This window comes from Chenopodium quinoa, unplaced genomic scaffold (assembly GCF_001683475.1).
Source record: "Chenopodium quinoa cultivar QQ74 unplaced genomic scaffold, ASM168347v1, whole genome shotgun sequence".
NCBI classification, from domain to species: domain Eukaryota; kingdom Viridiplantae; phylum Streptophyta; class Magnoliopsida; order Caryophyllales; family Amaranthaceae; genus Chenopodium; species Chenopodium quinoa.
The window spans coordinates 5,347,727-5,371,543 of NW_018742205.1; the positions used below are offsets into that span (position 1 = coordinate 5,347,727).

The window sequence follows — 23,817 nt, forward strand, 5'->3', positions numbered from 1 at the left end:
AATGTATTCTCGTTGTAACAAAGGAGCTAGAAATGCAAAAATAAAAGTAAAAGAATAGATAGACTAATAATAGAGGAAACCCTGGTTAATCTCTATGATAAACAAAAAACGTTTATCGCAGAACATTTTGGTAAATAAATCAACAACTTTATCCAGTCATTATTACAGTGTGGTCCTAAGATAAAAATAATTTATTTATTTACGAAAATGACATGTGATAAAAAAATTAAAAATTGTTAATCTCAAAAATCAACTTGTATTTACCCCTAATAAAATTGATTTTTTTATTTTTTATTTTTTTTTTGATTTTTTCTAAGCTATGCCCTTAAGGTTGTTAAGTTTCTAAGTTGTACTCATGCTTTTTTAAAATTACAAGTTGTGTCCTCCAACTTAAGGTGTTTAATCAATTGTACCCACTAACGTTAACTCGTACATTAGTGATTGTAAAAAAAAAATGGGAATTAATAAGAAGCGGATGAGAAATTTTTTTATTTTATTTTTTGAGTTTTTCTAAGCTATGCCCTTAAGGTTGTTAAGTTTCTAAGTTGTACTCCTGCTTTTTTAAAATTACAAGTTGTGTCCTCCAACTTAAGGTGTTTAATCAATTGTACCTACTAACGTTAACTCGTACATTAGTGATTGTAAAAAAAATGGGAATTAATAAGAAGCGGATGAGAAAAAAATAAATAAATAAAGAAGAAGAAGAAGTACACCAAGTACTAGACACATTAATGGTTGCTTTTAGAAGAATGAAGAAAAAGTATATGAGAAAATGTAGAAAAAATGATTAATGTTAGAGCTCTTTCCCAAATTAAAGTCAAGAAGAACCGCAATTCCCAAATTGCAGCCAAAGTTTTAAGAATTCCCAAAGTACCGTCCACGTCACCGGTTCAGGGGGAAGAAATTTTAAATCCGGTCTACAGCAAAACCGCTACCTGAAGTAGCGGTTTTTACTAATAAACCGCTACTTCAGGTAGCGGTTTCTTTTTAATAAACCGCTACTTCAAGTAGCGGTTTTTGTTTAATAAACCGCTACTTCAAGTAGCGGTTTTCTAGCAGGTATAATTTCCTGATTTCACTTTCCTCTTTCATTTTCGTCTTCTCACCAAAATCCCATCCACGCCTTCCACCAAAATCACACCTCCTTCAACGGAAGCCGGCGCAGCCAAGGAATCCACCGACGCCGCCGGAGCATTCCTCAGCAACGAAGGCCGCCGCTGTTGACGCCGAGGGTTCGACTTTAGTGGTCGGCTTCGCTAATTTCAGAAGAAACGTGCTGATCTTCTTGTTTGTGGTAAGTGCCCTAATTATTTTTTGTATTCAGTTATTGGGTTTGTTGTTGTTATTGAGTTTGTTGTTGTTATTGAGTTTCAGAATTGTATGTATGTGTTGTTGTTGTTGGTTTTGGTTGTGTTGTTGTTGTTAGTGTTCTTGTTTATTGTTGTTGTTATTGAGTTTCGGTTTTGGTTGTGTTGTTGTTGTTAGTGTTCTTGTTTATTGTTGTTGTTATTGAGTTTCAGAATTGTATGTATGTTTGTGGTTGGTTTTGGTTGTTGTTGTTGATTTACTTACCTTACATATAACCCTTGTAGAATTATTAATGGTTTCGATCACATTACTCAGTTTAGGTTGCTATAATTGCTGATTTTGAAAGTGAAAATAGAGCTTCTATACACAAAGTACATGAGCTCAAAGTACATGTAGTCATGACTTATGCCCATGTTGAGCTTCAAGAGGTATTAAGACCTTCATAGCTCAGTTTAGGTTGCTATAATTGTGTAGTTTGCTTGCTTGATGTTAGGACATTGCCACACTGTTAATGAATTTTTGCAATCTAATATCTTTGATTAATAATGGTCTTTTCTAGAATGAAACATGGAGGTTCCGAACTACCCTCTATATTGCTATTGGGGTGGAGAAATTGTCCACAAAGATAGCGATATAACGTATAGGGGTGGGAATAAAAAATTTGTGTTTGTACATTCTGCGATGACATATTCACAAGTTCTGAACAAGCTATATGAAGAATTGAGTGTTGATCCTAGAGGTGTGGAGTTGAAGGTGGTTATGCGTTATCCTATGGCTGGGGCATATGTTGCAATTCCGTTAAATGACGACAACGCTGTTAGAGCTATGTGGATTGCTGTGACTCAGAGTTCTTCTGTTGCAATGCAATTGTTCATTGAACAAGTTCCAAAGGAGCCAGTTGTGCAAACTAACACTGGTTCCTTTCCGGGGATGGATTTTTTTGGTAGTGTGGATCAACCGTTTTCCACTGGTGTTCAAAGTGTGGGCATAGGGTCATTCACAAGAATGCTTGTTGATCCACATTATGTCAATGACCATCTCTCACAGTTTAGGTCTCCGGCCTCATCGCCTAATGTTGGAACCTCGACAAGCACACAACCACAAGGCATTCTTGATTCTCTTGACCCAAACAATGTTGATGTATTTGGCGATGCAGAGATGAATGACACTGATGAAGATGATGATGAAGAGGTAATTGAAGCTCGTGATAAGGCAATTAAAGGAAGCGCCCCCACTTCAGACTTCAATGAAGTGGCGCAAGTTGATCCTCGTTTGAATAACTCATGGATGTCTTGGTTAGGAAATGAGACATATAACAATGGGGGAGAATTTGAGGTTGGTCAGCAGTTTGACTCATTGCAACAACTGAAAGATGCTGTGAAATCTTACTCCATAGCTAGAAATCAAACAATTCGAGTTGTGGAGGCAGAGCCAGAGAAATATGTTGTTGAGTGCAAGAGGAAAGAACATACTTGTTTTGGGAATTAGATGATTTGGCAGCCATATACTGAGGCGGTGATGGATCGACTTCCGGAGATTTGTCGCTCAGACATGCACATTTGGCGTTCACGGGCACCTCTGATATGCTTTGACGTCGTTGAGTTCCACCTCCCAGACCGAGTCCTTCGTCAGTTCGGGTTAGACCAGCCGATCCCACAGGATGTAGACACGGACGTTGCTCTACACAGGAAGGATCGAAGGGGACAGCGTAATTGGGAGATTCGGCATTCGGACCATGTACACGAGTGGAGTCGACGAGAGGCATTAGTCGTCCAGGGATACCCGTTCACTGGGACTTCTTCCCCGGCCATGACAGAGTACATGGCTTGGTACCGTCGCATCACGAGACTGGTCATTACTCCACCTTCGCAGGAGCGCCCCCCGAGTCATTACCAGCCAGCTACCTCTGACCTCCTGCTTGTATGAACTTCACTTCATTTCAATCTAGTTCTTACGTTTTTGATTTCATTTTACTAACATTAAAACTACACTTAAATGTAGGCACATGCATTTGCTGATTTGCACGTCCAGCTATCGGGAGCTACTGAGACCATCTCCCACTTGCCACCAGAGACGGCTATACCATTTGCCATACAGACGATGCAGGGTTTTACATCATTTTGTGGCCAAACCTTGTCTAGGGTGGGGCAGTCACACCTTATTCAGCAGCCTCGACCGTCCACGTCTTCATCTTCTACTGTGCACACTATGCCGATCAGACCACCACCTCATCGTGGAGGCCATTCAGCACGTGCCTTCCGTCCACCGACTCCTTCTCAGCATACTATCATGACATCTCCTCCACTAGTGCATCGCCAGTATCAGAGAAACCGACGGCGTAGCAACACTACGTCTGGGGTTGGAGTTGGCCTGGATGACATTCCAGAGGAGACAGCTGCATCATCTTCATCGTCACCTCATGGGAAGAAGCAACGCCCGAGCTAAGTGTATATTTTGGAACTAAACTAATTTTTTTTGTAAATGCTTAGAATTGGATTTTGTTATATTTAATCAATTGAAAAATATTCGACTTTGCAATTTCGACTTCCTTAGATCTTCATAAACTTGTTATTTATGGTGGTTGTGTTGAAAATATGCTATATATCTCATGTTTTACAGGTACACAACTTGCAGGTTTTTTTTTTGAGTGATTATGCAAGTTTGAAAAAAAAACCAGTCCAGGGTAAACCGCTACTTCAAGTAGCGGTTTTTCAAAGTAAACCGCTACTTGAAGTAGCGGTTTTCCAAAATAAACCGCTACATAAAATAGCGGTTTTTTGTAAACAAACCGCTACTTCAAGTAGCGGTTTTAAACTAAGAAACCGCTACTTGAAGTGGCGGTTTATTGCAAAGAAACCGCTACTTCAAGTAGCGGTTTACCCTGGACCGGAAAAAAAAAAAAACCGGTTTTTTAACCAGTGCTTACGTGGACGGTAGAATGGGAAAACTTAAAACTTTGGCTGCAATTTGGGAATTGCGGTTCTTCTTGACTTTAATTTGGGAAAGAGCTCTTAATGTTAATCCCCTTATATAACTCTAACCCAAGTTGGGCGTGAATTGTTTCTCTAAAGTGGGGTAATTAACGGTTAACACAACTACTAATGTTGGGTTAACGTCAAAGGATACGGTTGAATAAACACCTTAAGTTGGAGACTTGGAGGACATGTCTTGTAAATTTTACAAAAATGGACACAACTTCAATAACCACGGGGGCATAACTTAGAAAAAACTTTTTTTTTTATAGTAGATTTGCATCAATTACAAATACAGAGTACCTAAGCCAGATTGACCTAGAGTTTATGTTTTTACCTACTTCGTAGCAAAAAAAGGGTATTGAATAACAAATGCGGAGTAACCCGTAGCAAACAGTAAATAAAACCCCGAATCTATTAACTAATATTAAAACAAGACATTGCTGACATTATCCATTCTCTAAATTGTACACATGTCACTCTGACATTAAAAATTTTCCCGCCAAATTGTTATGATGATGACAATAGGTTTTTTTTTTTCACTACCTTTGTTTTTTATGTAATAAACTTTTCATATGCTTTATCATTTGTCCATACTGTGTTGTTTTTTTTACCGATATGTTCATATGCCAATGTATTTACGAAGTAGAAAACTATATTTCTCCGTATTATAAACAAATCAGTGTTTGTTTAAAAACCGTGCATAGCAAAGTAACTAAACTAGTTTGCATATAAGTAAGAAGAGAATTTTGGGTTTTGTAAAGAATTTCTTCCGCGCGGAGTGGTAACTGGCAGCAATGTCTGAGATTGATCAGCCGGAGGAACCTCAGTCATCGCGTCCTCTTACTATCTACGAAAGACTCGACAAAAATTGACGAGGCGAAGGTTTTTTTTCTTTCAATTTTTATCAATTTCTCGTTTTTTCTTATATAATTGTCAAGTCAATTGTATATCTGAATACAAAAATCGAATGTTGTTTTGTCTGGATTATTGTTAACAATTTGATATTTCTATTAACAAAACATTGTTGCAATTTAGTGTTAGTTTGATTTTACTGCTGTTATTTGTTTAATTGTTGAATTTGTTCTCGTTGACATAGAATTCTGAAGAATATTTTGATATATAATGAACACTAGGACATTAGTTGCTTTGTAAAATAAGATAATAAGGTACAATGCTCATATTGTTTAGTGATTTTTTATATATGCACCTTATTCTTAATTCTATGCACATTGGTACAAAATTAATAGTCGCCTATACTATTGTCAGATTACCGGTTAAAAAATGTTAAATTACTTTGATTAGAAACTGATAATGGTTAGATTTCTGAACATTACCCCTTTAAATGAAGAGAGGATGGTAATTACAGTAGACAGACGGCATTTTAGTGAATTCGTGGTGAATTTTAAGCACGGAGGGTTGAGACGGGGGATAAACTGTGTTGTATCCTGACTGAAAGAGTATAGTTTATCTGAAAGTATGTTTTTGTATAGAGATGTACATGACTCAAAGTCTCGCAGTGAGCCACTTAAGCTGGAATCATGCTGCCAAATTAACTGGTTAAAGTGTGTGTATTATGTGAATTGTATAATCGCTATTTTGTAATTGAACAATGAGCCTGTATATATATTTATGATATAAAGTTATACTTTATTAATCTATTCATCATGTACAAATTTTCTTTGTTAACACAGTTTTATTTTCATTGGCAGCGACAATAAAAACAAAAGTTGGTCCTTTGAAGTTTAATAAAAAGCCAAAATATGTAGGCGGTATGTTTTATGCTCTTTACTATATAATCTGTTCATGTCTATTATTATATTGTACATGATATCAAATGATTGCTTTAAGAATGTATAGATGGTCTTATCGTTAGTTTGATTCTTTCAAAGGAATTTCGTGACTGCAAATATCCAATCTTATTTCTTAATGCAAAATTGGCCGCAACACTCTCTGAAGTATCGCTTAGGTGCACTGAGCACCCTGAACTTTGCGTAGTAGCCAAAACACCACCAACTATGGTGTTAGGTGCAACGCGTGCCATAAATGAAAATTTCCGGCAACTTATTTCACCGGGAGGAGGTGAATCTTCACTCTCTAGAACAGTTATGTAGTCTTCCATCCACTTAGCACGCATGGATTCACCTCCTCCGATGAAATAAGTGGCCGAAAATTTTCATTTAAGGCACACGTCGCACCTAACACCATAGTTGGTGGTGTTTTGGCTACTACGCATAGTTCAGGGTGCTCAGTGCACCTAAGCCATAGTTCAAGGGGTGTTGCGGCCAATTTTGCCTTTTAAATTTGGACGCAGACAAGTATTTTGGATTTGTTTGTTGGGGCATACTCTTGTAGTCCTGTATAATCGTGTTTGAATAATTAGTAAAGGACTAAAGGAGGAATGCATTGATCCAGGAACTCTAAAATCTAGAGATTGTAGCTATACACAAGTTTTGAGGAATAGTAGAAAACTGGCAATATATGGTCTTATTTATGCTCTTTTTTCACACATTTCTGCAGTACAATGGAGGCTATAAGTAGTCATTGTACACTCGCCATTGCAAATATGGATTAATTTAAAGAAATAAAATGCTACACATCTCTAATTGTGTGGTTGGGTTAATAGAGATTTTACTGACCTATTGATGAGTGACGCTATATTAAATATGCTCATTCTTGTAGAACTTGAGTTTTTCAATTGAGCATTCTTTCCTTGTTGTCGATTGTTACCATTTGTTTGGGGCCAATATTGAATTCATTTCACTTTCAACAGGATTGCGAAATAATGGAGAGTTTTGTACCTTGGATGAAGGTGACTATTATAGTCGAATTGCAAGATCTGTTGCTTTTAGAGTTGCGCCATCTGTTGTTGCACTGACATCTTTCGTAGGTATGCTTGGGCATATGCCTATTAATTAATTCTAAGAATCTGTTTAGCAGATTTGTAAATGAATTTTGGCAAATTTGTTATTTTATTACAGGAGAAAAGTTCCGTTTTAGTTGCTCAGGATTTTTCATAGAGTGGAATGATATGTTTGGAACGATCTTAACTTCTGCTAGTCTCTTCATAGGATATAAGGATACCATGCCTACCATTACCAATGTTACGGTTAGTCTTATTACTTATAGTGTTCATGCCTTGTTTTTTATGCTTGTGGAATATGTAGCACTTTACCACTCCTACAAGATGTATACTCCTGAATGTTTTTTCTTTGCTTGGAGATTAGTAATGAAACATTATGGTTGATACTTGATAGTATAAAATTTAGTAGTATTTGCAATTTCAGTAACAACATGCTAAATTGGTGTATGGTGGGTGTTATATTGTGCATCTCCATGATCACAGTGTGGAATGTGACTACAAATTAGAAACGTACACTTTGTCTTAAATAGCTAATGTTATATTGTTGTTGAGTGCATAACCCACTCAGTTCCTGTCCTTTTTCTTTGTGACCAGCATACAAGCAACCCCCAGTCTAACCCCAGTGCGAACCTCGAAGCATCCTTTTGGCTTCACCCAATCTCTATTCCGATTCTTCCTCTTGAGCGATACACAGTCAATTACTTAACAAAAATGCCACCCCTTTGGTTGATGTTTCTTTGCTAAGCTTTATAAAAGCGTTTATTAAAGTAGATGAAAAGGATTTAAGCCTTTGAACTCATGAAGATACTAAATTGTTTTTTTTTTTTGGTTCAAATAAGGGTTGTTTTTTTTTCTCTTGGGAGCACCTCTTACGATTTACATAGCCCATTAATATTGTTTGACCCATGCATGTTTTTCGTACACTTCTTTGTAGTGGCATCCTCAACCAAGATTTTTCCTCAACCCTACATTAGCAGTGGTGGCTTGTCATACTATGCTGACATTTTTTAACAATTAACTTCTGATGATGGTGGTGTTGCTTGGTGGCGTCCTCTTCATTGCTTCTATGCCTCTCCATGTACCCTTAAGATTTTACCCAAAGGTCTTTGTCTATTAGTTTCCTAAAAGTTGCTTATGATTTCTAACCTTCTTTTGGTGGAGCACCCTTCTCCTGTGCTAGGTCTAATTGGCATAGCAACACTATTGTATTGAAAACCACTCCCTCCATTCCAAATTACAATATACTGACCCCATATTCTTATTTGGCATGTCCTAATTTACTTGCCTCGTTTCTTGTATAGGAAAATTTTCTCTCCTTTTCTATTGATTTGGGTCCCACTCCTTCACTCACCTTCCCATTTATTACTCTGCTTTTCCACTTGTATAAAGTCCAGTACAAGTAAATTCGAACGAAGAGAGTAGTTGAAATGTTTTCTGTAGGTGCTTTTATTGTCTGATTTTAGTTTGGCACATTTTACAACGAACAACCTTGACCATTAGTATCTTAAATTATTTATAGGTAGGAATTGTTAAAAGTTGACATTTTGATGATATCATGATATAGATCGAGACAAATTTTATAACCTGTTACATTGTATAATTTTATAACCTCAAACGCCATCGCTGAACATGGCCTATGACAACTTAAAAAATGCTCTTATGAGCTGATTGAATCATTTTAACAATGTTTTTTTTGTTGATCTTTTTGTTATATGTGATACTTGTAGTATGTAGTTTTTTGAGGATTGAATAAAACTTGCCGCACATTGATGCTTGTGAATGTTGCAATTAAATACTGTTATAAAGAATCAAGGAAGTGTTTGCAGTTGTTGAGTGGTGTGTAATGGGAATTTACCATCTCAGTCTAATGTCTTGGTCCGTGCTAACAGATAACTAAGTTTTCTAAGTGTGTACATGTAAAGTGGTGTATTAAAATATATTTATTATTTGAAGGGTATGTTGCATGGTCATACGCGGTTTAAATACTAATAAAGGTTAGGACCATTTATTTAAGTTAATTGTGTGCCATTGAATTAAACTAAAATGTACAGCCATGGTTAAGCATAGAGAGATAACTTCAAGCCGATGCTGTTTATTGTTTCAGGTTGAAGTACATTTGCCCAATCGTAAAACAGTGCCTGGTTCCATTTCACATGCTGATCTTCATCACAACATTGCCATTCTTATGGTGCCATCTGTTCCTAAACTTCGTGTTGCCACTCTTCTGCCTGATTTTGAGCTGCTTACTCCTGGGAAGAGTGTGGTAGCCCTTGGTCGACTTGCTAGCTCGTACAATTTGCTGGCTGCTCAGGGAGAAGTTTTGCTCAAAGACCACGATTTAGATGATGATGTTTTGCCTACAGGCTGCTAATTTCACGTGTAAGTGGCTGTTTATACCACATGGTTCCTTAATAAACCTAGAGAACTGCTTCTTCCATTTAATTTTGATTCTTTTTTTTTTTATTTTTTTTTTTAATTAATGCTCCCTAATTTGAAAACCATATTGGTGATGACTTATAGAACAAAGGTTATTTAAGATAATTAACATCTTTTTTTTTTGGTAACTGTTTCAAATTGATGTTAACTGAAGCATTTTATAGTGTTTGACTAAAACAGACTTCTTGTTTCATGTGTCCATTAGTTGCAACTTCTTGTTTCATGTGTCCATTAGTTGCACATAGCATCGAGTGTCTCTGACAATAAACCCTAGATTGTGACTTATTGGTTCACATCGCTTGTAGCTGCATATAATCAACTGGCATAGGGCTACAGATTCTTACAAACACTAAACCATCAGACTGAACTTTCTTTGGATTAAGGTCAGAGGTTCTGAATCAAAAATTTTAGGCATGAGTGCAAATTCATTCTTATTCTTAGCTTTGTAATGCTTATTCTATTCAAAGCATGGATCGTGCACCCATTTTAGAATGGCACCCCTCAAAACATAGAAAGCGAGTATCCGAAAGGACATATAGGTTCAATTCATAGAACATGAACCCTAAAAAGCGTAAAAGCTAAAAAATAAAAACATGAACTCAAAAGAACATAAGGGGTAAAACAAAAAGCATGAACTCAAAACCAAATATGGGTTAAAGCAAGTGAACATGAACTCGAAAGATTTAAAGAACATTCTATCCAAGTACAAAAAACATATTGTTTATATCCAAGTAGCATATTTAATCTCCATTCATTAAAGAGCATATTTCATAAAGTAAATTACATAGAATACATTTAGCTTAGGCCCAAAGAACATACAACTCATAAAAAAAAAAAAAAAATGTTCAATTCTTGTTCAACAATTAAAGAAGGATTGTAATGAGAAAGCACATATGTTAAAACTTAAAAGAACATCCTTTATAATCAGATGAACATCATATTCAACCTTATATCACAGTACAAAACCGGAATAGAAGTACTAAAGTATATAAACCTGAAATAAATTCTTTCAATAATGAGTTCTTCAATTTCATCTTCCTATTATTAAATTCATTGACTATAATCAACTCCTAAATTGCTTTGAAATTCATAATTTCTAAAATAAATCTCTTACAATGATATTTTCAAACCCTAGTATTGCATTCTCTTCCTAAAATTTGCAAAAATATACTTTACAAGTTAGAATTGGAAATTTATAACCTTAATTTTGAATTTTTCAACAGTTGCCAGCAAAAATTGTGTGCACAATGAGAATCGTGCATGCCGGTGTATAATCTAATTTATATGAATCTTGTGTGGTGCTTATTGTATGGGTTCATACTTTATAGCATGGTTAATATTTGTCTTCATTGTGATGATATAATTTACAGGTGCCTGTTCACATTTAATGTGGGAAATATAAGATGAGGTCATATATTTGGTTATAATGATCTTTGAAAGCCTTTGCCTATAGTGGATTTGTGGGGTGAATGAAGGTTGTAAAGTTAGTTTTTTTGAGTTAAGATACCAATGGGGTTTATCTTTTTAATTTTTTCACCTTTTGGGATGTCAGTCCTTTTTTTTTTTTCTCCACCTTTTAGGACCTATAGTTAACTATCCAGCTAGTTAACCCATCTTTAACTCACCTGAAAAAAATATCAGTCTCTTCATTTATTATTTGCCAACAAAAAAAATGAGTCCCTTCATAAAAATTCTGTCAATTCCAAAAAAAAACCGAAACCCTCATCCTTTCAGCCACCTTGTAACCCACCCCAAAACGCTTATCACCTCAGCCACCACGTTATACACCGCGAACTCCTAAAACCCACCTTGAATATTTCTGGGTTTTGTTTTGAGGGAGGATGGGTGGGGGTTCTCTTGGAGGTGGGTGGGGGGTTTTCGACTGAGGTGGGTGGATTTCGACGGAGATTCATTGGATATCAAAATTACTGACCATTAATTTCAAGTTTTGATAAAAGAGGGTGGCTGGTGGGGCAGGTGGAGATTGACGATGAGGGAATGGGGGAGAAAGGGTGAGGAAGGAGTGGGGGGTGCGGGGAAGGGGCGAGGGCAGTGGAGGGGGGGCTGATTGTGGGTTATGAATTGGTAGTGGGTTGTGTTGGTGGTGTGTGAGGGGGGTTGGTTGCTCTGGTGTTGGCCGGAAGTTATGGAGGTAAGGGGAAATGAAAAAATAAATGTTTTTTTAAAAAAGTTTTTTAAAAAAAATTAGACCAATCAAAATGTGACACATGGCAAGGTAACCTGTTGTTGTAAGTTGATGACAGGTTTGGCTTAATAAAAAAGAATGGGGGTAAAGCTTGGATTATTGTAGAATAATTAAAATATTTTTATTAAAATAAATCGGCCAAAGGTTGGATTATTTAAATCAAATTTTCCTAATATAAAAAGGCTACGGAGTAAAAAATCAGAGAAATAACACAATAATAATCAATAAAACTAAGAAATCCATGGTAAAAACAAAATGAAGAAAAATTAGCAATAAAATACAATTGAAATTTAATTTTAGTTTACTTCACAAGAACAAAGTAAAGAAATGGACTGAAATATATACTCCTAATTGCAGTAATTTAATTAAATACGGGATAATACTTACAAGACGGTGAAAATTACTGGGTAAAATGAGAATGAAACGAGCAAAATGAAAATTCTTCCAGTAAATTTTTTCTTCCCCAGATATAAAATTCCTGCAGTCCATTGTTTGTAGTGAAATGTTGTTGAACAAAGAGAAATACCACCCTATTTACAAATTAGGCAGCAATATACCTTTTGGGGACTAATAGGGGACTGTCTTTTTTAATAGGGGAGTATCTTTTTTTTGGATGACTTTTTAGGGGACTTAAGTTATTTAACTAAGGGACTATATTTTTAACTCACGCACAATTAAATTTTGGCCGGAAAGGCGGAAAGTACACTTGAGGTCCCAAAAGGTGAAAAAAATACCGAGGTCCCAAAAGGTGAAAAAATTAAAAAGATAGACACCAATGTTATACTTAACTCTAGTTTTTTGGGTTAGTCATAGGTCTATTGAGAAAAGACTTTGGCTTTAGTTGTGCAGATAAAGCATTGGATGGATGATGATGTCATTACTTTTTATATGTTTTGATAGAAACTTCATTTTTTTTTTTTTTTTTTTTGGAATTGGAGGGGGGGGGGGGGGGGGGGAGTGAATGATATAAGGTTGATTTCTCTTAATAATCCTGTGGAAATGTTATTCTATGTTGCTTTATGGTCTGATTTTAATGAAAATAGGATAGTACATTTATAACAGATAACTTATCAATTTGTATTATGTTGTTGTTCAATATACTTTCAGTCTATATTTACCAAGCTGTAATGATGATTTATTTTAAATACTTACAAAGTATTTACATTTGTTTTGTGTGTTTTTTGATGAAGTGCAATGGTGTTTTCGGGACATTTGCTTACCTCCTTTTTCTATGTACTAGTATGGCGTTGGGGGACCTCTTGTTGACATCGCTTCGGGATCAGTTATTGGAATGAATTTCACTGATGCAAACTGTTTTGTTTTTCTTCCCAATACCATTTTGCTGAGATGCTTGAAGCACTTCAAAAGTTATGGGTATGTCATTGTTGGTTTTTCCTCTCTACATGATTTTGTTTTCCTTCCAAACCTTATACCTGCTTTATTTTGTTCGATATTATTTTAGTCAATCATTGAAAAATTAACTAGTTGATGGCTGACAGTATCTCTTATTCAAGTGGTTAATTTTTAAGTGATTGAATTAAATTACGTAATAGACATTATTCTCTTGCATCCTCACATTTAATTTGTTGAAATATGATGTAAGTTTGGCATATTTTATGTTTTTAAATAAAAATTCTTCTTTAATGTATTTTATTTAGTTTTTTTCCCCTGATGTGTTTTTTTTTTTTAATTAATATCTTAGCTCTCATCAACTCTCCTACCTTCTCCACTTTAATTATTTGGTTGTCATTTCTCTATGTACTCTCTTTTTTATATTAATTATTTAAGTGACACACTTTCCTTATTCTAACTCATTAGAGGACGGAATGACAAATATATGGTCAATTTTTTTTTTTTTTTACATATATTATATGAATTTTAACATCCCATACCCGTGTCCCTTATTATGAGATAAACGCTTTTCCGTATCCGTTTCGTACTCAAATATGTGTCAGTACCCGTTCTTGTGCAACCTACGATATAACTATAAATGGTCCAACATTATCTCCAAAATAACTAATACTTCTGTCATGAAATTAATTGAGTGTCATGCTTTTAATTTGTTGATAACCTTATATGAAACAGTGGTTAATATTGCAATTCTTGGGCCATGCATGCTTAAAAATATCCTTTATGTTTCAGATTATCTTAATAATTTTTGTTTTCCACTCACATTTTATTTTGGAGGTAGTGATTTCTTCTAAACAATGTCTTTTTATATCAGAAATTTAGAATCCACATTGTAGTGTTGACTTTGTACGCTTTGTATGGATAGCAAAGAAGGGAGGATAGGAAGAGGATGGAAAAAGGAGAACGGGAGGGAGGAGAAAGGGAGGGGAAAGGTGAGCTCTATTTTCCATCCAAGTCGCCAATTTTAGAGGGATTATGCTTATGAGATAGAAAGGGAATATGGATCCCTCCCTCTCCTTCCCTTTCCTTCCCCCAATCCTTTACCCAAACAAGAGAAATTGTTCTCTCCACTTTCTCTTCTCTTCTTTTTCTTCCATTTCCTTCTATTTAAACAATGAGCATATTTGAATTTCATGCCAACTTCAGTATAAGCCTCTACCATTATATGTATGCTTTAGAAAATGACTTCTGTAGTGATATGTACCGATTTTGCAGGAGAATTGTTCGACCTTGGCTGGGAATGAGAACTCGAATCCTTGATTCTTTGAAAATGGCCCGGCTTGAAACAATATACCAGAAATTTCCTGATATTAATGGGGTATTTGTAGAGAAGGTAATTTTATTTAATTGATTGATACGAATTGGATGTACACCTTGACCTATCACCTACAGGTTACACCATCTAGTTGTGGAATCCATAGTGGTCTTTGCTTTTTAATATATCATCTGTTGTTGAATCCAATCTTACATTTGGATAATCATATGCTTGCATTGCTGTATATGCTATATGATCATGTTCCAATGTGATGTTTACAATTGAAGGATGTCTTTTTTCGGTCCTTACCTCGTTGCACGCTTTCTTGAAACTGCAATGGAGAATGCCGTATTTTACAACTCTGGAGAATAGCTCAATTGTTGTGTTCAGGGTTCCTTTCAATACAATTTGAGGCCTTCGTTTAACATTCAAACTACTGGACTTATATCACGCTTATAATAACTGTCCTCAATGTGGAATCTTATAAAGTAAACACCTTCCAGGTAACAGAGGGATCCCCAGCAGATTCTGCGGGAGTTCGTCCCGGTGATATTGTGACTCATTGCGATGAAATTCCTGTGTGCTCTCCCCTTGAGGTAAATACCATTTATTTACCATCATGTTGTTGAAGCAAGTCTCTTTAGTCTTTATACACATATCATAATCTGTTTTTTACTAGTACATTATATTTTTAGAAAATATGGTAGGAATAATCCCAAGTTTCCCTTTTCTCTAAAAACTCCCACATATTGATGAACTAATCTCAAGTTCATGGGTGTCGTTCCAAAATGGCTTTAAGCAATTTGTAACCTGTTGAACATTCTAAATTTTTATTTACTTATTTATTTATTTGTTTATTTATTTTTATCTCTCTCTCTCTCTCTCTCTCCATTGTTTTATATAGTATGAGAAGACTTGAATTTTATTCATAAGGGAGTACAGTATACTTGTATAAGTATGCCGGTTAGGCAAATTCAGGGAGTTTAGTAGCAGACTAATCAGTGTATAAAAAGGCGCACCTAGGTGCTAAGCAATTAGGGTAGAGCAGTTTTTTTTTTTTTTTCTCTCTAGGCAATCTTTATTGCTTCATTGCGCCTTGTGCTCTTAAATACATTGAGACTAATCAATAACCTGATAAGTTTAAGCTAGAACACAGTCCCAACATGCTACGAATTAGCTCACATGGAGACCAAAACGAAGAATAAGGATTGAAGAGAGATTAAGGGATGAAGAAGAGAGATTAAGAAAATATAAGATATGACTAAATTAATGCTAACCAAGGTGATTAATCACCAATAAGCTATGAATTGATATAGAGAAGAGGTCCCCTCAAAAATTATACTACCTTCGTTCAATTTATTTGTAGGGATGTGACATTTACCAACATCTAGATAAAATTTGTTTGTGAGTGTTAATGGAGTGAGAAAAGTAAAGTTGCAGTGATGAGGAGAGACATAGAAATAAATGACTAGTAAAAAAATGAAAGAAAACCTTTTGTTGCAAATAATTTGTAGTATCCACTTATGGTAAATACAACAACAAAGCCTTAGTTCCAAAATCAATCAATCAATCAATCAAAGCCTTAATCCCAAAAGTGGGGTCGGCTACATGAACCAAATTTGATTATTCCGTGTAGTCATCGACATAAATCTTCCTCCTCCATCTCTTACGATCCAATGCTTCATCCTCATGCAAATTCATATACTTTATATCCTTCCTAACTCCTTCCAACCAAGTCATTTTCGGTCTCCCTCTCCTTCGTTTAACCCCTCTATGGTCCCACTCTTTCAGTCTTCGAACCGGTGCACCCTTGGTTCTCCGTCGTACATGCCTAAACCAATGCAGGCGATTTTTCCTTAATTTATTTGCAATGCCTATCACACCTACTTTCTTGCGAATAACCTCATTTATGATTCTATCTTTTAGAGTGTTCCCACACATCCACCTTAACATGCGCATATCCGTAACCTCCATCTTTTTAATGTGCTCCTTCTTAGAAGACCAATATTCTGTACCATAGAGCAACATTGGTCTTGTAAAGTTTTCCCTACAACTATAAGGGAATGCTCCGGTCACATAAAACTCCCATGGACGCTCTCCATTTAAGCCACCCCGACTTAATCCTGTGGGCCACGTCTTGGTCAATGTCACCATTCTTTTGGATGATCAACCCAAGATACTTAAAACATTCACTCATGGTCAAATCCTTTCCATCCAAACTCACCACTTCATTGCTTGTCCCCCTTTGAGTACCAAAGCGACATACCAAATATTCAATCTTACTCCGACTTAGCTCAAACCCTCTAGATTCCAATCTTTGTCTCCATTGCTCTAACTTGGCATTAACACCATCTTTAGTTTCATCCACCAAAACGATATCATCCGCGAACAACATACACCATGGAACCTTATCTTGTATTGGTCTAGTTACTTCATCTAGAAACGTTACAAAAAGAAAAGGGTTTAATGCAGACCCTTGATGCAATCCATGGAGCCTTAGTTCCAAAATGTTGCAAATAAATTGAAATGGAGGTTGTATCATGGAAGGGGATATTTTTGGGATTAGGGAAAAGCTCTATAATTGAGCTAATTAGAGAGAGATAATCATGTTGAATATTGCTGAATGTTTTGGGTTATCTTTGGAAAGCTAAATTGGGATAGAGTCCACCTCTCAAAAGTGGAATTATTATACAAAAGTACTGTAATTCAGTTTATTAATGAAAATTCATCATTTTCTTCCTATTTTCTACCATATACAATGTTTATGCTATGTTACTAGATAGCTAATGGTATTATTGCCCTAAATTGGTATTAGGGCCTTAGGGTATAGGGGTATTTTAAGGAGTAGAGTTACAATAATTTGCTAGCAAAAGTTAATCTGTTTGTTGTTACATAAAAGCTCTATAAGTAGAGCTAGTTAGAGAGAGATAATCATGTTGAATATTGATGACCAAATAGAAAGACTAATCTTGTATCAGAACTTGCTCTAGAATAGAATTTATTGAGTGCAGCTGCTAGTCGACCGCTGTGGAGAAATACATGTTTCAGCTTTGTATTCAGTAGAAGATTGAGGTAGGAAACTTTGCTTCTTTAAGTTCCATGTTATCAATGGTTGACTGAGAAACATAAATTAACCCATTGTTTATCTGTGATCATCGTTTATGCGTGATCATCCTTCTGGCAGCCCTCTCTGCATCCGGAAAAGTTTGGAGTGAGTGCAGAGTCATGAAAAATTGTGATTTCTTTGTCCAATCAATCAGCTAAGTAGCGCAGTAAATGCTTCAAGGCTGTCCAATGAGTGATATGTAGTTTATGCATTAATTGAGATAACCAATTTACCACCGATGCATTATCTGGACAATTAGTAAGTATGTAGGTTTCCTACTTCCTACTTCAGCTTGGTAGTCAGAAGGGTTGTATGTTGATTTCACAAAATGATTTGAGCAGTGTTAGAAAAGGCGCACCTAGGCGCTGAGACGGAAGGCGTTAGGGTCATGCCCCTTTTGTTGTCCAGGCAAAGCGATTTTGATGAGGCGCACCCCCGGAGGCGCCAAAAGATTTTTTCAGAATGCTTTTTTTTATTGTTTATTATATGCACCTTTCTTCTTTGAGGCGCACAAAGGCACACCTTAGGCGCAGGGAATTTGAATTGCCTTGGTGCCCTTGAGCCTTTTTATACATTGATTTTGAGAGCTGAGTATTGACATTCATTGGCAATTTGGCATAGCCTGACAACAATAATCATCTAGATACAAGCTATCTACAACTTAGTCAAGAAGATAAGCTGAGACTAAGTCTCAACATCATCTTTCCTTACATGTCTCTGCTCCTTTACTGCACACCAATACTAGTCGCTTTCTGCTACCTGTGCACTGCTACTACCTTTGGCAAGGCGGAGGAGAGAAAATGGGGCAAAGCTGCAAAGATTCGGTATGTAATGGATGTTTTGTAGAGATGTCTTCATAGATTACTTTGAGAAAACTAATTAGAATACAGGGAAATGCATGTTGGGACTGGAAGAGAAGCTGAATGTTTTGGAAATGGGTGGGTGGAGACACAGATTATTTGTTACCATTTGGATTTTTATGAGGTTTTTGCTTACCATTAAGGAGGTCTCTTAACCGCTGGATGACTACTTTAGCAGTTGAACAAGGAGCAGGTACCAATCAGAGTAACTTCTGTTTGGTGTTGCTGCTGGTTGTTGCTATAGTAGGCCGAGGGGGTCAATAATGGAGGTGGGTAAAAAGAAAAGGGGCGTGGGGAGTTGGAGTAGATTGTTTTAGGACTTTTTTCTTGAAAATAAGTATAAGAAAGAAAGTACACAATTTTGAGGCAAATAGTATGTGACGTGTGTACTTGCTTAAATAACTAATTATGCTTTGGGAAGAGTGGAAGACATCTCATAGATTTGGTATTATTCGCACTTAATCAAACAGTGAGACTATCTAAATAAGGATAATTGAAGTTGGTATTATTCTTGTCAAAAATTATATTTTTGGCTGAATCATCTCTGTGAATACCTTATGTTCATTGTTTAAAGATTTGTTTTGTTCTTGAAATCATTGCTTGATGGATTACTTCATGAATAATCTGTCTCCATCTTGATACGCCATATTTACTGCATAATTTTTTCTTTGGTTTCAGTTTGCTGAAGTACTGTTTGATAAAGCTGAGAACTCTATGGAGCTTGGGTGTGATAGGGAAGTGATGATAATGCAAATAAGAGACAGGCAATTGCTGTTGAGGTCAATATTAATTCTGGTTTCTGAGGATTTCATATTTACTATATATTTTTGTATATCTATTTGATATTAATTTTATTTTTTTATATTTTTTTTAATTTTTGTTTGGGGGAAATATTGGAATTTCAGGTGGTTATAAGAAGGGAAAGCTGTGGTTCCGATCTGGTCAAAAGTATCGTTATTGACAGGCTTACCCTACCGGAAATCAATCGGTATGTTTACCCTGCTTTTCTTACACCAAACTGGCACACTATTATGTTGTTTTCGGAAAGCAATGGAGGAGAGAGGGGTAGGGAAGACTAGAAGAGAATGAGAGGCAAGTGCATGTGTAGGGTAGTGTAAAGGAGAAATGGGTCTGCATTATCTGATCTTATCTCCATTTCTTTTCAGTTTAAGAAATATGGGAGAAATGGGTCTGCATTATCTGATCTTATCTCCATTTCTTTTCAGTTTAAGAAATATTGGGTGTATTCTAAGGGAAGAAATTTGCGTTCCTCCATTACTCTTGCTCTGATTCATATCCAATATATGGATACATCAGTATTCCAATTTCTTCCATTTTTTTGAAGGCGAAATTTTGTATGGGACGAGATGGAATTGCTATAATTTCTGGGGGACTGGAGTAACTTTTCTATTCGAAGAGATGATTTCTTGATTTAGGATATAATTAGATTCCATGCTATGATTTATCATAAGTCTGTCTCACCAATCCACTGAAGCAACTAATACTTGTTCTTAAAATTCTCTCATCTGAACATGATTAAAGGTTTAAAATACGGAGCATTTTATTATCGTATGAACTTGTGGAACTTCATCATCGAATGGACAGTTTCTGCAGGTTCAAATTCTAACCTTATTATACATTACCTTTTTCTAAAATCTCACCTATCACAAAATCACAATCATAATACATCAACAATGTAGGCCAATTTAGAAAGTGCTCATAAAATCTCTATTATAAGTCAACTGTTGACCTTTTTGATGTCCAACCAAATAGATACTTCCTCCGTTATTCATCCTCATTTGATAATTATGCATGATAATAAACATAGCTAAGTTGTCTTATAAAATTGTTTCAATATATGTTTTTCAAATATATAATTTATATAATTAATTAATTATACACAATTAAAGATATAAAAGGTCAATGTTGTGCATGGTAAACATCAAGGAAGTAGAATACCTTTCTAATTACTTTTAAGATTTTACTTCGTGGGAGTATGTCCATGATGACTAATGTAATATGAGTTGTTAGTTATTTTATACATTTTTGTTTAAATTAGAAGCAATTAAGCTTCATATCTTATACCCCCTTTATTCTTAATTTTTGTCATATTTGATTTTTCATGGTTTTCAAGCCTGTCTTAAAACGTTTATAGCTCAATATTTTAGATGAGTAAAAATTATTAATAAAAAAATAAATTAATATATAATGAGATAATGATCTCACACGAGATAGGAATATATTATATCTTAAGTAGATGACGGGGTTTTGATGGTAATTTCTTTTAATAAAAAATAAATAAAAATAAATCCAAATATTTGTAATAGGACAAATTATAAAAAAAAAAAAAAAAAAAAGGATGGAAAATGCACCTTGTTATAACTTCCTCATAGATTTTAGGGTTCGAGAAGCCTACAAACTCAAGCTTAGAATTAGAAGCTTATAACTCATTTTCAATTTTTCACCCAAGATCCAATCTTTTTTTTAATTTTAACTTCATTCAACACATTATTAAATAGTTTATTTGCTCTAATGTAAAAGCTTCCCTGTTATAGATCATTTTACTGCCCTTACAGGTATGTTACCTCCAATTCAAGTATCTTCATTATGTGCATATTTGACTAATTTAATAATAATGATACCTTAGTTTAATTAAAATCTATGAAATGAGTAGCTAAATAATGCCATTTGTCTTCTAATTTTGTTTATCCTTTCTACTCGTAAATGTATATGGAGCGTTCTAAAAATAAAAAGTTTGTCCTTTTCATAGACAATGTAGATATGAATTGCTTGAAACCAATTTGACCATTTGTAACTGTATTTTTGGTTGAAATGGAATATTTTGGAAAACCAAAGCCTAAAGAATAATAGGGTTTGTGGTGTTATTTTTTTGAATGTTAATTTTGTTGTTATGGGATTTATTGAATTATTGTTGCCTTTTAACTGTATAAGTAACAGTGCGATGGGATTATGCATAAAACCCTCCAAAAAAATTGTAAGTTCTGGTAATACTGAAGCCTTGAAAGGAAAACTGGTTGACCAACATTGGCTCTTGAATTAAATTTTGTCATATTGATCACAATAATAATAGTAGACCCTAATAAAAGGGTCTTCAATTAAGACACAGTGTAATAAACTAAATATTGACAACATTTTATACACCAAAATCATATATATATATTTTACGAATCTAAACTGGTTCAATATTGAAAATTATGTTATGACAGTGCCATAGATTTCATTCGGGTTGAAAGTTGAGTGCTGCACAAAAAATTTACCAATCTTGCATCCAAGCTAATATCCGGTACATCACTCTTAGTTACACCAAGGATGAACATCTCTGTCGTAGTTATCTGTTATGACATATATTGATAGGATCTCCTAAGTTTCCTTTCCTCATTTATGTACCAAACAGGCTATCCTAAATTTGCCAAGATTGCATTCAAATCATCTCTTCGACCTTGAAAACTTTCTGAACCAACTTGATTTTTCTCATTGAATAAGGGTGCGCCATAAGATCCTGAACCAAACAGCGGCATCCAATACTCCACAGACTCTTTGGGTGAACGAAAATCAAGATACCTTGTTGGCTGCCTGCAAAAACAGCATATCTATGTTTATAGTACATTCGAGCTGAGTGATTGTATACGTGCAGCCGTGCAGATGCAAATAGGATTAAATGGTTATTAGAAACTCACGAGACGTATCCCGTGGTCAAGGAAGATGGCAAAATGTAATCTACCAAATGTAATGTTCTCACTGAATTCAACCATCGGAACACCTTGGTGCAAGTCGTTAACTTCCACTGCCAAAACTGCAAGATCATCCTCAATGCTTCCTCCCATAAAAAAATAAATATCACTTCAATACTCAACTTGGCACTAATTTCATCCCCTTTTTCTTGCAGTTGTTCCTCTGTGATGCCAGGAATGATTAATGTCGATTGATATGCACAGGTCAATATCAATGCTATGGAATTTTTAAAGATGACAACCCCAGTAGTATAATGGTCGTTGTTGACACGAAATTTTGTTAATTATTAGGTGTCAGATATATGTAAATAAGAAGATAATATCAAAAAATAAGATATTTATCTTCAAGATCTCGTAGAATATTTGATAGTTATCTTGTTTACTACTCAACAATATTCTATATAAAGAGAGTCGCTTGTAGGGTTTAATTAGGCTCGGATGGAACAAGGCACAAAGACCCCATCTCCTCCCTACTACCAAACACTGTAGGTACAAGTATGGATTAAGCCGACAAGGCCCCGTACTACAAACAAATATCAAGACTCAAACCCTTTGGAGAGGGAATTAAGAGATCTGCGAGAGTTGTAACTCATAAATTATCAATGAAATAATTTTTCCCGTATATTTTTCTACCTCTTTAATTATATATTGCAGGTTTGAATTTTTATGGTTTATATTCGTCATTTTCATTTTTTTGATTTTCATTTCTGTCAATCCTCTTCCAATGAACAGTAGCTACCGGGTCTAAAGCGTTATCATTCTCCATGTTCAATCAAGAGCTGAATATCTTCAAAGGGGAATTTCATCGAACATCTAATGTGCGTGATTGAACCAGCTTTGATTTCAAATCCAATACCTGAAAATAAGTATTGTATAATCAATCTACAATTATTTTTTTTTTCCAACCAAATTAAAATTTGAAAAAACTAATCTAATCTATTTTTTCTTAAAAACATTGATGTGCCACGTAGCCCTCTGCCATGTCATCTTTCAACTATGAGCATATTCTAATGAAAATCTCTATCATGAGATTTGAACTCACAACCTCAAAAATATGCATTAGAAGTCTTACCATCTCATCTATTGATTAATACTATTTTTATACTTGATTCATAAATATATATATATATATATATATACTTGATTCATAAATATATATATGGATTGGAGATCTAAACATTTAATGATTGCGATTTAAAAAAATCAATTCTATTATTTGCTAATAATGCTCATCGATGAGGTAATGCAAACAAGAAAAATTAACTGTTGTTATAGACTAATTTTAGTTATTTAATTATTTTGATAATAATTATGTCTTTATTTTCATTATATTAATTATAAATTATATACAAAAAACATGTTTATATAATTAGTAGTCAGTAGTTGTTCCATAAATATGAAAAACTATTATATAAATAAACAAATAATGAATAAATGGAATAATAAAAAATGAACCTATCTATTCAATTATAAGTGTTTAAAGTAACAATCTGGGGCATTACTCGGGCCACACACTAGTTATATTTATTCAATCATGTAAAGTTAAAAGCTTTTACTAACCTTTATTGAACTGTGTTTCACCTTACTTATATAATTTTCAGTAAAAAATAATTTGAGTTAGATAAAAATAAGTGAAGTTTATTAAAAAT

General features: G+C 34.9%; 3 protein-coding genes across 4 annotated transcripts; all 3 read left to right on the forward strand.

Annotated features, from left to right (window-relative positions):
* Window positions 1–762: 762 nt before the first annotated feature.
* Window positions 763–2,796, forward strand: LOC110732474. Its single transcript, XM_021912421.1, has 2 exons — window positions 763–1,294; window positions 1,868–2,796. Exon 2 carries the CDS (start codon window positions 1,876–1,878, stop codon window positions 2,794–2,796), a length of 921 nt encoding a protein of 306 aa, XP_021768113.1. The 5' UTR covers window positions 763–1,294; window positions 1,868–1,875.
* LOC110730415 (serine/threonine-protein phosphatase 7 long form homolog) lies at window positions 2,781–3,989 on the forward strand. Its single transcript, XM_021910222.1, has 2 exons — window positions 2,781–3,228; window positions 3,310–3,989. The coding sequence occupies exons 1-2, from the start codon at window positions 2,797–2,799 to the stop codon at window positions 3,751–3,753; spliced, it is 876 nt and encodes a 291-aa protein (XP_021765914.1). The 5' UTR covers window positions 2,781–2,796; the 3' UTR covers window positions 3,754–3,989.
* A 1,006-nt stretch (window positions 3,990–4,995) lies between these two features.
* On the forward strand, window positions 4,996–22,920 carry LOC110730422 (putative protease Do-like 14). Of its 2 annotated transcripts, XR_002513061.1 has the most exons (11): window positions 4,996–5,165; window positions 5,993–6,052; window positions 7,054–7,170; window positions 7,262–7,389; window positions 9,248–9,522; window positions 13,026–13,159; window positions 14,411–14,528; window positions 14,954–15,046; window positions 19,095–19,195; window positions 19,322–19,404; window positions 22,324–22,920. XR_002513061.1 is itself a non-coding variant. In XM_021910229.1 (10 exons), exons 6-10 carry the CDS (start codon window positions 13,077–13,079, stop codon window positions 19,329–19,331), a joined length of 405 nt encoding a protein of 134 aa, XP_021765921.1. In that variant the 5' UTR covers window positions 4,996–5,165; window positions 5,993–6,052; window positions 7,054–7,170; window positions 7,262–7,389; window positions 9,248–9,522; window positions 13,026–13,076; the 3' UTR covers window positions 19,332–19,741. The 2 variants fall into 2 exon arrangements, 1 of the variants encoding a protein (XP_021765921.1); XM_021910229.1 differs by lacking the exon at window positions 22,324–22,920 and having other exon boundaries at window positions 19,322–19,741.
* The last annotated feature ends 897 nt before the right edge of the window (window positions 22,921–23,817 follow it).

What these genes read in the sequence shown, in the direction of transcription:
- LOC110732474 (XM_021912421.1), top strand. Translation starts at nt 1,876, where the DNA reads ATGGAGGTTCCGAACTACCCTCTATATTGCTATTGGGGTGGAGAAATT.
- LOC110730422 (XM_021910229.1), top strand. Translation starts at nt 13,077, where the DNA reads ATGAATTTCACTGATGCAAACTGTTTTGTTTTTCTTCCCAATACCATT. An exon ending in AAGCACTTCAAAAGTTATGG is followed by an intron (nt 13,160 to 14,410) that starts GTATGTCATTGT and finishes CCGATTTTGCAG; the next exon opens with GAGAATTGTTCGACCTTGGC. An exon ending in CTGTGTGCTCTCCCCTTGAG is followed by an intron (nt 15,047 to 19,094) that starts GTAAATACCATT and finishes CTTTGGTTTCAG; the next exon opens with TTTGCTGAAGTACTGTTTGA.
- LOC110730415 (XM_021910222.1), top strand. Translation starts at nt 2,797, where the DNA reads ATGATTTGGCAGCCATATACTGAGGCGGTGATGGATCGACTTCCGGAG. An exon ending in CTACCTCTGACCTCCTGCTT is followed by an intron (nt 3,229 to 3,309) that starts GTATGAACTTCA and finishes ACTTAAATGTAG; the next exon opens with GCACATGCATTTGCTGATTT.